This window comes from Typopeltis vanoorti, chromosome 12 (genome assembly GCF_054136105.1).
Source record: "Typopeltis vanoorti isolate ZY-2024b chromosome 12, IOZ_Tvanoo_1.0, whole genome shotgun sequence".
NCBI classification, from domain to species: Eukaryota; Metazoa; Arthropoda; class Arachnida; order Uropygi; family Thelyphonidae; genus Typopeltis; species Typopeltis vanoorti.
The window spans coordinates 21,476,836-21,489,856 of record NC_143560.1 but is presented as its reverse complement, the minus strand read 5'-3'; the positions used below and the strand labels follow the sequence as shown (position 1 = coordinate 21,489,856).

The window sequence follows — 13,021 nt, the reverse complement described above, 5'->3', positions numbered from 1 at the left end:
CACTTAGTGGGCTAAATTGGGTAGCCTTGGCTGTTGGGCTGATATTCTATGAATGCAAGCTTCCCATATTTGGGGCAGTCTCATGCATCCAAATTTGTTGAGGTTTGGGGAGTACAGGTTTTCTGTAAACAGAGAAAGCAGGGATCCATCAGGCTGGCATGTAATCAGTGTCTAGGAAAGGGAGATTGTTATTGTTTTTTTTCCAAGGTAAACTGGATCCTGGAGTGTTGATTGTTTAAGTGTGATAAGAAGTTGTGGAGTGTGTCCAAGCCATGCGGCCAAATAGCAAACACATCATCTACATAGCATAGCCAAACAGTAGGTTTAAGTAGAGCTGAGTTTAAGGCTTTTTCTTCAAAGGTCTCCATAAAGAAGTTGGCCAGAGGTGGAGAACCGATAGCCGTCCCCTCTATTTGTTTATAGAATTTTCCCTGGGATGTTAAGATGGCTTGCATGTTAAGAGAATGTGCTGACAAACTGGCAATGCCTTTGACTAGGCTGTTTAAGTCTCATCTCTGGCCAAGTCACAAGAGAGTGGAAGGAGGATGAAATAATTCTTTTGCATATAGGAGTATCTAGGCCTATGGTAACAAATTATAGACCATTCAGTATTTTAGGAGTGGTGGTGAAAGTACTGAAAAGTTAGCCAAAAAGAATTCAGAAATGAGCGGATAAGAAAATGATACTCTCTGAGGAGCATGGGTTTGTGAAGGGTCAATCATGCCTTGGTAATCTACTAACTTTTTATAATAGAGACAAAAGAGTTGGATAAAGGGAATGACTACATGATGATACTGTTGGATTTTGCAAAGGTGTTTGACAGGAACTCTGTTACGCATGCTACAACAAATGGGGATGGATGTGAAACTGGTGATATGGATAAAGGGGTGGCTGATGTAGGATTTTCCACACCGTTGTGTATGCGATTTTGATCCGGAAAAATCGCCCCCAACATTTCTCCCCCTAGCACATTTCGCCCCCTGTAGATAATGAGTGGACTACAAAAAATGTAAATAATACACCTAATTTTTTAATAATTCTAATTTATTTTATTTTAATAGAATAAATGCACATTATTATTGTTTAAAACTCGAAGTTGTATGCAATGCCTCTAAGGTAATCAATTACATTACGATTTTGAAAATCTTGGACTATTGTTTTGATTCTAGCAGAAATTCCAGCATACTTCTTGTTTCTTTGATTGCCTGAATTACTGGTAATTAGTTGTGTAATTTCAAAATTGTGCAGCCCTTGTTGTTTTTTTAAAGAATCAATGAATTGGTAAATATTTGGGAATAAAGTAGCACAAGTTTCCTGAAATCCCCTGTACCACCCCTCCACGGCATTGTTGGTATGTTGCTGACATTCAGTGTTCGTGTGTAAACATTCCACAATTCGATGGCAAAAATGGGTAATTGCCGGCCTCTCCGTTGTCTTCTTCCAATATACGTATCTTCAAAGTAGTTTGCAATCACCATAGTTTCAATGGGGAAGTCATCAGCTTCAACTAAATCTTCAAATGCTTGAATAACGTTAGCAGGAGGAATAAATGCCAATGCCAGAATCATTCGGATCCAACGAGCAAATTCATGGTCTTGTTCATATCGGGCTTTTAAACCTTCATTCTGTACCTTTCGCCAAACTTTGGGAAAGATGGAAAAAACAACCGGTATTTACAATACCAGGAAATTCTTGTTGGAAGGCTTGCGTGGCACTTTGTTCGAAATCTGTCATAAGTCACTGGGGTTGGAGACCCGGTTGTAGATTTTTAACTTCTTGAAGCAACTTGACATATGTGGCAGGAGTTTTGTTTGGCAGAAGCACATAGACCACTGGAATAACTGCATTGAATTGAACCACATGAATTGTATAAAGCTGCTGGAAATGTGTGGGTACTGTGCTAAGTTTCATCAGAAAACCACTCTTGTCTACGTGCCAATAACTGAAGATTGTTACTAGTGGAAAAAATAAGCATGCGACCTGGGAATAGTTCGTCCTGAGAATCATACATCAAAAACTGTTGTACATTGCCATCGATAATAATTTCTTGGAATTACTAGGTCCTGGAGATTGCTCAGTAAAGCAGGAGTTCCATTGTTGCATTGAACATGACGAATTGTAATATTATGTTTTTCTATCTTATCTACTGTGCCATTGTAATATTACGAGTTTTCTTTATTTAACCTCTCTATTTGTTGTATAATATTGCTTCCTTTACTCTTGGCTTCTATATTTTTATTCGTTAAACTTTAACCCTATTCGTTTAACCCTATCTTTTTTCCTTTCATGTACTCAGTTAATCTTATTACCCTTTCTCTACTTTCAGTATTCTTTCCTTATGCCGGAGATCTCTAAAAATTTAATTAATTATTACTAGCTGCACCACTAAATTTCTCCAAATGGCATAAGAAATTATTTATACTTCCAGTAAAGTTCCGCCTATACAATTATATACAGTCGTGGCTAACTCTTAACTCAAAATTTGTACCAAATTCCAATCTACCCTGCTCACAGGATCGGTTTTTTTTTTAGAACAGTGCAGTTGCGAAAAAGATCAGACGGCACTCCTTTTATACCAAACATGTTTATTTATACTAAGACAGTAATACAAGGTATGCACTAAAAGGATGCTACTTTCCTTTCCTCTCTAAGCTAAGCACAAATAAAAACATCATATAGGACAAATTCTTAGGCATGCAACAAATACCAATGACGTAAATTATTAAATAATTAAATTATATAACTATTAACTATCAGCCCATTTACAGTTTAGGAATTTCCATGCTTTGATTAATTATAATCTCCAATTCCAACCTTCACATAAAATATAACACTCTTTAAGCAAACTATTTCTCATAACATTATATTTCTTAATTCTATAATCTTGTCAGTTCTTCTGAATCATTTCTTTACAATACAATGTAAGTTAAATTTTTCATTAATGTCTTACAATTACTTTAAAAACAGATTCTCTCTATGTGAACAAGTTTTCAATCTACTCTATATAGCAGTTCTATTAATTTAGTTTTTCTAAACAGTCCTTCATATCAAAAATAAAAAAAAAGTTTTGCAACATAATTCAACTCACATGAGTCCTCCATAGGTACAGTACACTTAGTCGTATTTCCTTTACAGACTTATTCTGGATCCCCCCCCCCCTCTATGCTAGGGCTTGATCTATCACTTTAGATGTTTCATGGACACAGTGTTCTCCTCTAGAATTTTTTGCAGGGCTTGAGCGTGATCTTCCGGCATTGTAGGCACTCGGACTTAAGGTCTGACGGTCAAGGCTTTGTCATCCTGGTCCTGGGCTGCTATTCGCTCTGTAAGGTTTCACTTCTGGTTATCCTCCATGACTTCATCCGGAATCTGACGTATTCCAGGGATCAACTCCCTCCTTTTCTCCTGGCATCAAATCTGCCGATGCTCGATAGTTGATGCTTATTAGTTGATCCTTGATAGTCCCTCTGTTATCCTTTTATTTGGCTTCTCGCAGGACCCTGCACGAAGGTTTTAGACCCCAGATATTCCCATGCAAACTTTGAATTAAGGTCCGAGACCCCTGCACCTTTCACATGCAAACTCTTATCCTTCTAGAAAGTGCAGACTTCTAGATCTCCCTGAAGTGTACGTTTAATCCCTTTTACAGCATAGTGTAACAGTTTCTGATGTATACTGCTCTCTTTTGCTATTGACCTTGAAGGTGGTATCGGACTGCTTTGGCTACAATAGGTTTCTTTTTCACCCAATACTAAGTGATAACATCAAATACATTTCCGAATTCTAAAGTATTGCCCCTGAACTTCTATTTTAAGATATCTGTTTACTCTATTCTAGCATATTTAATTCCTCTGGGTCTCTATAGATGGCTTTGGTATTTACTTACATAGATAAATTCTAACATATTTCTGATTTCTAGAGCATTTTCCCTTGAACTACATATTCATATATCTTCTATTTACACAGTACCATGCTAATTTTTCTGGGCTAATTTATATGGGCTGTTAGTATTATTTACATATAAAATTTACAAGTTTAATTTTTTGATGTTACTTCTGTAAAAGTCGATACAATAAAATTTTGGAAAAATTATGACGCTGCATCGAATTTTACAAAGGCTAATGTCAAGAAAAATTTTTTCTTTACATTAGCTGTGCTGTATGTTATTCTCTCTCTGGAGTGGACAATACTCAGTTTTATTGGCCTTTGTGAGTTAAGAAAACACTCAGTCCGATGCGTCAGCTCTTTCTGGTGCCATAGATGTTGGGAATTACATTTGTCAGCGTTGTTGCTACTTGTGGCTCCCGAATTTACGCTATCCACATTCATGATTAAAAAATTTCTTACAGAATATATATACACTTTCTTATTTCACTTTTGGCTGATCTTTTTTGCAAAACTGTTCCAAATCCACTCTTGTTTATTTCAATTATTGTGGATTTTATCCTGTCGATGCTGCACCATTGTCATTGAATTTTACAGAATGGTTCATTCAAGTGAATCCTTTTTAGGAATAATGCCCTGACATTGGCATGAGCATCTGCAATTACTTCTGCAACAATTTGCTGTGGCCGTTCATTCGTGGTTGTTGAATGTTGCCGTATTTGACCAATCAACTGCAATGCTTCCGACCTTGCATCTTGAGCTGCATGGTTATGTTAGTTATGACTTTCACAACTGGGCCTTCCAAACCTTCTGTCCAAACACATCCTTTGCAGGTGGAACATTTTTCACAAACCCAGATTCCATGTTGTTCATCTACAGTTCTCTTTAAAAACACGTAAATGTGGTTGTCATCATCTACCAATTTTCTTTTGCCATCTTATTGATGGAACACTTTTTGCCATTGTACACACAAGATTAATCAATCAAGATGCAAAAATAATATGTAGATATTGCACTGCCTGTGATGCTCAGCTTGTTCATGCGATGCACTGCCTGTGACGCTCAGCTTGTTCACGCGATGCACTGCCGATAATGAGGCAGCGTAAACAGCAAATGCTTGCTGTCCACTGTTTCCCCCCCCCCCCCATGTCCGTCACTAACCATGTAACTATCGCCCTCGTGGTTGAGTATGTATTATTTCCATTGTGAAAGGATTAACAGTTCCAGTTAATACTTTCACAATGGAAAGAGAACCCCGAAGACATACAAAAGGGAAGAAATTAGTTTAAAAGCTACGTGACAGTTTGTACACGAAAAGTTAGAGTTATCGGAAGTTCACTTCGAGTAATCGACAGAGTTTAACATTGTATCTCCACAATTGTATCTCAAATTGTATTGAAATTGTATCTCAAAAATTCGAGTTATTGAGAGTTGACTGTATTTACATTTTTGTAACCTACTCATTATCTACAGGGGGCGAAATGTGCCGGGCGAGTTTTCTGTAAACTGGCTGATGGACAAATACCCTGGATTCTGCTCCTCCATATACTACCAAACGTAGTATGTGGAGGAGCAGAATCCAGAGTAAGTGAAACTCTGTAGCTTCACTTACCCAGAAAAAAAAAATTTTTTTTTGCAATTGAATTCTTTGTCCAGTTATATGTAACACATAGCGTGTAGTATTTTCATCCCAAAGTGCAAAAATAACCTTTCACTTTGCTGTTTAACTGTCCACATTAAGCTGGTAACAGTTATCCTTTGCCCAAACTGATAGTGTGTTTAAATTATTCTGCAGTATTTCTAGATCACTTTTAGTAACTGTTGCTCTCCAGTTTAGCATTATCAGCAAACAACTAGATATTCCTCTCTTCCTCCTTAAATTATTTACAATATTATTAATATACAGATTCAATAGCCAAGTACCAGAGTCTTCTGCACCTCACTAGGGACTTGCTTTCTCTTTGGTCATGCACATTAAAAACAGCAGCATCCCAATTGCCTTGATTAAACTTCATCATATACAATTCTCTGATACCTGCTCATCCTCTAGCTTTTTATCTCTGCACTAGCTTCTTGTTCAGCCCTATTCACTTCAATTTATGCAATAGTTTTTCATGGGATATAGCTGTTTCTTTTAATCAACTCAGCTGTTATATTATTGTAGAAAGTGGGTAAATTACAAGGACAAGATCTCTTCTTCACAAAACTGTCCATCCATTCTTGAATTTTGTCTGTAATCGGCTTTTCCAATATGTTAACTTCTGAGATAATGATTGGTCTATAATTTACTATCTCTATCTTGGAGCATCCTTTGTGTTTGGTGAACCATTCTTTTGACTCTCTTGTGATCCTACCAGTGCTTAAAACTTAAATTAAACATCTGGGTAAGAGTGTGATTTATTTTGCATTTACTTGTATTCCGTTGTCCAGTACAAAGAATATATATATATATATATATATATATATATATATATATATATATATATATATATATATATATATATATATATATATATATATCTGGGATTAAATATTGTGGGTGTGCTAGGTGTACAGTGCACGTAATAACAATATCATTTGCTATTCCGTGGATGTGCACCGATATTATTTCCTTGCTTCATGTGATTCCTAAAATTATACACAGTACACTAATGCTTCATGAAGCTGACACTTTTTTGACACTTAAACTTGCATCACATTCACATTAGTAGTCTGGGTGTATGATCAAAAATACAGTACATCTTTGAACAGACATAGAGATGGCACAGCGAGTCAAATTCTTAACACTTCAGTGGTTTTAAACTGCCCAGAAGACAGGGCAGAGTGAACGTTGAAACAATAGCACCTAGTGGCTGTGATTGGTTATTTATTGTGTTTGACGAATGCATGCAGCATAGTCTGCAGGGGAGGAGTGTTTTTCCATTAAGTGTGTCATTCAAGTTGTCTCCTGAATAAAAATCAGTACTATTGTGCATTATAAAAAGTTGTTGATCTAGAACAAAATGCTAGCATATGTGAGATATCTATTATTGATAAGACAGAACAGCCGCTAACACTAAAAAAAAACTAAAAAAATAATGAATGCAGGATTCCCGAAAGTTTGGATAATTCCAATAATGATTGGATATTATGTATTCTATTATTGTGTAAAATGTATACTGAGTCTCAGTTAACAAAAGAAAATTCTTAGAAAACAATATGAAATATACATAAACCAGAGAAATACACATAACATGCACAACAAATTTTATGAGGTGATTTGCTGCTACATCAAACCACATATATTCCTTCCACACCTAAATAATGAATCACATGATCATCATTATTAGTTCATTGCATTAGTTTCTCCCTCTAGTGGATGTTTCTTATTGGTTCGCTATTTATACTTTGCAAACAAATCTCTTTTCCTCTCTCATTAGTTTTTTTTTTAAATTATTATTATTATTTGACACCTCCAGGGAGTCAAGGACTCATTGAGGAAGGGCACCTGCTCTACAACTCTGTCTCCACTGCTCAATCAACCAACTGACCGCAGCTACACCAACGACATCTACTGCCGACCACCACTAGTATTCCCACAAACACTAACAAACATCCATGTCCAGCAGGATTCGAACCTGCAGCCTTTTGGCTGGAGAGCGGATACGCTAACCACTCGGCCAGCCAGGCTGGCTAATTATGCTATCATACATTCACTTATTCATGTCTGGACTTAATAGGATCACATGCTATTCTCTCTATCCAGCCACTTATAGGGTACACATATTACAAATGTCAATTATTAATAATTCGTTTTACATTAATGACAATAAATTTCTACTCATACTTATTCTTTCCTTTACATTTACCATTCTCACATGACTTATTAATGATGTTTCATATATTTACACCTTTGAGTAATTCAAATATACCAATCAAATATAGCATTCTCCTTCATTATTGTTTACTAATATACCTTTGGCATGACTTTAAACAACAAATTACATGATAACCACAGTAATTAACTTTAATGAAATGAAAGTACAGATATTTCGTACTGAAAATAACAGTACATCATCAGTGTGTAGAAACAAGCAAATCAGTGAATAATAATATAATCATCATCATCATGCGTATCAAGGATTTAGGCCTAACATGGCCTGTTCCGGCCTTAGAACTCATCGTTTAAGAGGACGTCTTGGTTTTCTTTTTCCTAATGGCTTGTTTTAGTAATCTTTCTGTTTTCATTCTTTGAATGTGTTCCATCCATTTATGTTTATATTTTTTAATTTTTTCTATTACTGGTTCTTGGTTTAATTCTTTCATAATTTCTTCATTTCTTTTGTGATCAAATATGGTATACTTTGCAGTTTTTCTCATAAACTTCATTTCTGCTGTTATTAATCTTTGTTTGTTTGTCTTTTTGTTTTATTGTCCAGATTTCGCTTCCATACATTAACACTGGTAGGGCTAATGTATTGTATACTTTTAGTCTGGTTTGTTTTTGAACTAGGTTTGGTTTAAATATAGAGTTAATTTCACCTGTTATTTTTAAATATTTTGCAATTTTTAAAATTGCAAAATAATTTAAAATTTTAATATTTAAAATTTTTTAAATATTTTGTATCTTTTTCATTTTCATATGTGATCATTCATCCTAGGTAGTTAAATGAATTCATCTGTTCTAAGATCTTGTTATCTATTACTATTTTAGTTCTTGCTGGATCTTGTCCTTTAAAGGCCATAGTTTTTGATTTTTCTGTTGATATTATCATACCATAATCTTTGGCTATCTCATTTAGATCTAAAATAGCTTTCTGTAAGTTATCTTCAGAATTTGTAATTATTATTTGGTCATCAGCAAAGACGAGAGTGTTTAAGTTTACTGTAGGAGAAAGTTTAATTCCTTGATGTAAATTTTTATTCCATTTTATTATTATTTCATTTAAGTAGATATTAAAAAGAGTTGCTGAGAGGGGACATCCCTGTCGGACCCCTTAGTTCATCTCTTTCGTAAATGATAGCTCGTGATTTAATCTTATTTGTATTTGATTATTTTCATATATACTTGTGATAGGTTTTAGGATATTTGGTATTTGTCTTTCTTGTAATATGTTAAATAATATGTTTCTTTTAACTTTGTCAAATACTTTTTCAAAGTCAATAAATGAAATATGTGTTTGTAAATTGTATTCTCTTCTTTTCTCTATTATTAATTTTAGGCAAAAGGCCGTGTCTATACATGATCGTCCTTTTCTAAATCCATTCTGTACTTCTAAAATAAAGTTTTCGGAATATTTCATTAGTTTGCTATTTAAGATTCTGTTATATATTTTGTAACAAGAATTTACTATACTGATACCACTATAGTTTGTAGGGTCATCTCTGTTACCTTTTTTAAGGATAGGAATCACAATTGCTTTTTCCATTCTATGGGGGGGGAATGCCAGTTGAATAAATTTTATTTAAAAATAATAAGAGTCTTTCTTTGAATCTTGTTCCTGTGTATTTATATAGTTCTGAACCTAGCTTATCTTCTCCAGGTGATTTTCCGTTTCTTGTTTCTTTCAGGCTGATTTCTAATTCTTCTTTAGTTATTTCCTTTTCATTTTCGTTAATTGTTTGCCATTTGCCTTTTTTAAAATATTTGTTTGTCCACAATTCTGTGTAGTAATTTAGAAATTCTTCTCATTTCAATTCGGTGTTTAATTTTATGTTTTCTTTGGTATCTGCATTGACGTGTTTCAAAATCTTATATACATTGGATCTTATTTTATATAAATCATGTTCTAAATTAGAAACAAATTTGTTATATGATTCTCTATTCTGACTTCTCTTTTAGCTATGGCTCTTATTCTTTTATATTCTATTTCATCTTCTAATCTTTTACTGCTTAACCATTTGTGATAAGCTTCTTTTTGATTCTTTCTTTGATTGTATCATCCCAGATCTTCAGTTTTTTCCTTTTATTGAATTTTTTGGTCTTTCCTAAGCTTTCATTTGCTGCTGCATTTAGTATCGTTTTTATATTAAGCCATTCTATTTCTGTTCATTTTGTTTTATTTTATCTAGATATTGGTTAATTCTTTGTTATTATAGCCATTGTACATTTGTGTCATTCAGTAGTCTAGTTTTATAAACAAATGTTTCAATTTTTCTTTCTGTTCCTGTTACTTGTAACCATTTAGGCGATAAACTTAATTTTATTTTAACAAGGAAGTGGTCACTGCTTATTTCATATCCTCTGAACTCTAACATCTAGTGAAAATTTTGATGTCTTTTCATTTAATATAAAGTAATCTAATATTGATTTCCATCCTCTTGCTGCCCAAGTATATTTATGTATGTCTTTATGTTTATAGAAGATTATAAACATAAAAGTTATTATAAACATAAAAGCAATCAATTTTTTACCATTCCTGTTTAGAGTATGTTTTCCATGTATTCCTAGATTATTATTAATTTTCATGTTTCTAATTCTTGCATTTAAGTCTCCTGCTAAAATTATGTAATCATTTTTATTTATTTTATTATATATGTTTTGTAGCTGATTATAAAAATCAGTATTATCCTGTTCTCTTCTTTCTTCTGGGGCATATAAACCAATTATTGTTAAATAGCTTCTATCTATTTTTATTCTAGCTTCTATTATTCTTTCATTCCATAATTTATAATGTTTTAACTGTTTTGAAAGGGAGTTATGAATCCAGATAATGACTCCTGCTTGTGTGCTTTGGTCTCTGTCGACTCCACTGTATATCACATTAAAATTTTCGGTTCTCATAGTTCCTTTTAATTTCTTTTTTGTTTCAATGTTTACTGCTATTTTAAAATTTCTTTCATTTAATAATCGATCTAATTCTATTTCTTTATATGCTATTCCTCTTACATTCCAGTTTGCTATGTGTATTATATTTTGTTGTTTCCATGTTTGTTTTACCTTTTCCATTCCAGGGTCGTTCCCCATAGATTCAATCCGATTATTTTTATCTGTCAGCTTACAAGTAGAATTATGTTCTCCATGTCAGGGGACTAGCCTGACGATGGAATAGTTCAGTGGTAGGGCTGCTACCTTAAGGCTTCTGAACTAGCCTTCTTCTGAATTTAAACCCATAGGAGGAATAGGGTATATTGAAGGGGGAAAGAGTAGATTATAGAAGAATTATAGTAAGGTTTGTAGAGAGGGCATAATTGAGGCCAGAAATGAAAAGACCCCATGGCCTTTGAGTACTCTAATAGCATAAGGGTCATAAAATAAGAAGAGTTGGCTGATTAGGCCTTATAGGAAAGATTAAAGTAAGTGGATCTTCCTCAAAGTAGAAGAAGGAGAGGATAGATCCAGCTAGAGGTCAATGGGAGTGCCGCTTCCCTTACAATCAAGATGATTTCCCCTTATGGCCCTGTTGGTCCACGAGTCCTTATTCAGTATATTTGGACCACCCTACCATATACACACACATATGGTGGGCTCCCCTATCCTCCACCCAGGGGACGCGCTCTCTAAGGGTTACAGGGTGCCCCGAGAAATAATAATATAATATGGAGTAATAATATGTGATATAATATTTATTTAATATAATATAATATTATTCTGTGTAAAAAAGCATTAATGAATATCAATATTATATTGAATACATGAAACCTCAAAAGTCTGGTGTGGCACAACATAGTATTGACACCAAACACAGTATCTCGTCTTCTCCATAGAAGCAGTTTTAAATATGAACTCTTTTTCAAAGAAAGTTGTAAAGCTCTTTTACATTGGTCAAATTTAAATCGGGATGATTGTCTCTCTCTTCCAAAAGTTTAGGAGATTCTTATTTTATGTAACCATCAAAAATAGTTTTTAATAATATTATTTATTAATATTAATTTCTAGTACGTGGCGACAGTTTTTAATTGCTAAACCACCAACTGTTGTATATACCTTGTATTCCTGTTTCTTTGATTTGCTTATTTCTATGCACTGATGATGTACTGTTATTTTCAGTATGAAATATCTCTACTTTCATTAAAGTTAATTACTGTGGTTACATGTAATTTGTTGTTTTCAATTAATTTGTTATTGTAATAAAACATAAATTATTTTTGACAGATATAATCGATATTTCACTCCTAAATGAAGATGATAAGTTCAGAGTTTTGGAAGTTAGAAAGAGCAAAGCTATGAAGAAACTTAAAAACGAGGTTTATAACTGGAAACCCATTGAGTAAGCTGTGTTTTCTCAGTTCTTTATGTTATTATGCAAAATATAGTAATGAATAACTTTGCAGACATTTTACTTTTACTTATTTCTGCTTTTTCCTTAGTTCAAACTTAGTGTATCTATTATCCATAGACTTTGTAATATTGAGTTCTCATAAGGATGAAGGCTTATAGTACAAATAATAAAAATATGCAAGTATAATATGCCAGTCACTGAAGGTTTGAAGCTCAGTAACTCAGGGAGAATTTCCACATAACTTTTAAAAAATTCAGAGAACTAATTAGGCTTCTTACCTGATATCCAGTCTCCACTTTCTCTTGATGCACTATTTGTTCTTTTCTGCAGCAGTGTTTGGATGCTGAAAATTTAGGACTTAGCCAACTAAACTGTTTCAAGCTGTACAGACTGAAAAAGCATATTAGATGTATTGTAGATGGATTATTACTCAGCTATACAGAGGCCTTTGCCATTTCTGACAGAAAACTAGGATGAGATGAAAAATCAGCTGCTGACTTTTCACTGTTCATCCTCATCAACTTCAGTCTTAACAGAACTGAAGATAAGCACCATCATTGTGAGAAGCATCAGTGGAAATGAAGTAGAGCTAGGAGAGGAATTAAGAGAAATACAGTCAACTCTCATATACACTTTGATCAGACTGAAGTTTCACAACTGCTAAAAGAAGAAATTCACTATCAAACCATTCCTGTGATCCTTAGGAAGTTCTGATAGTCAGTTTTCTTTACCATATTGAAAAAACCAGTGAGATCTTTCTAAATTATTATTATTATTATTATTATAATTTACGGCATCTCCATGGAGTCCAGAGACTCATCATGGGAGACCCAAATGAACCATCATACACACAAATCCTATCATACCTCTCCTTGAATCTATTCACCATCCAGGAACTCACAGCCAATTCTGACAATCCATTTCACTCACTCACC

General features: G+C 33.9%; 1 protein-coding gene across 1 annotated transcript in view; it reads left to right on the top strand.

Moving 5' to 3' along the window:
• LOC150100621 (ribosome assembly protein METTL17, mitochondrial) overlaps window positions 1-13,021 on the top strand; it is a 256,639-nt gene that overhangs the window by 43,953 nt on the left and 199,665 nt on the right. The window contains exon 4 of the mRNA XM_090401843.1: window positions 11,960-12,074. Coding sequence (XP_090257969.1) covers window positions 11,960-12,074 — 115 coding nt within the window. The remainder of the gene's footprint in view (window positions 1-11,959; window positions 12,075-13,021) is intronic.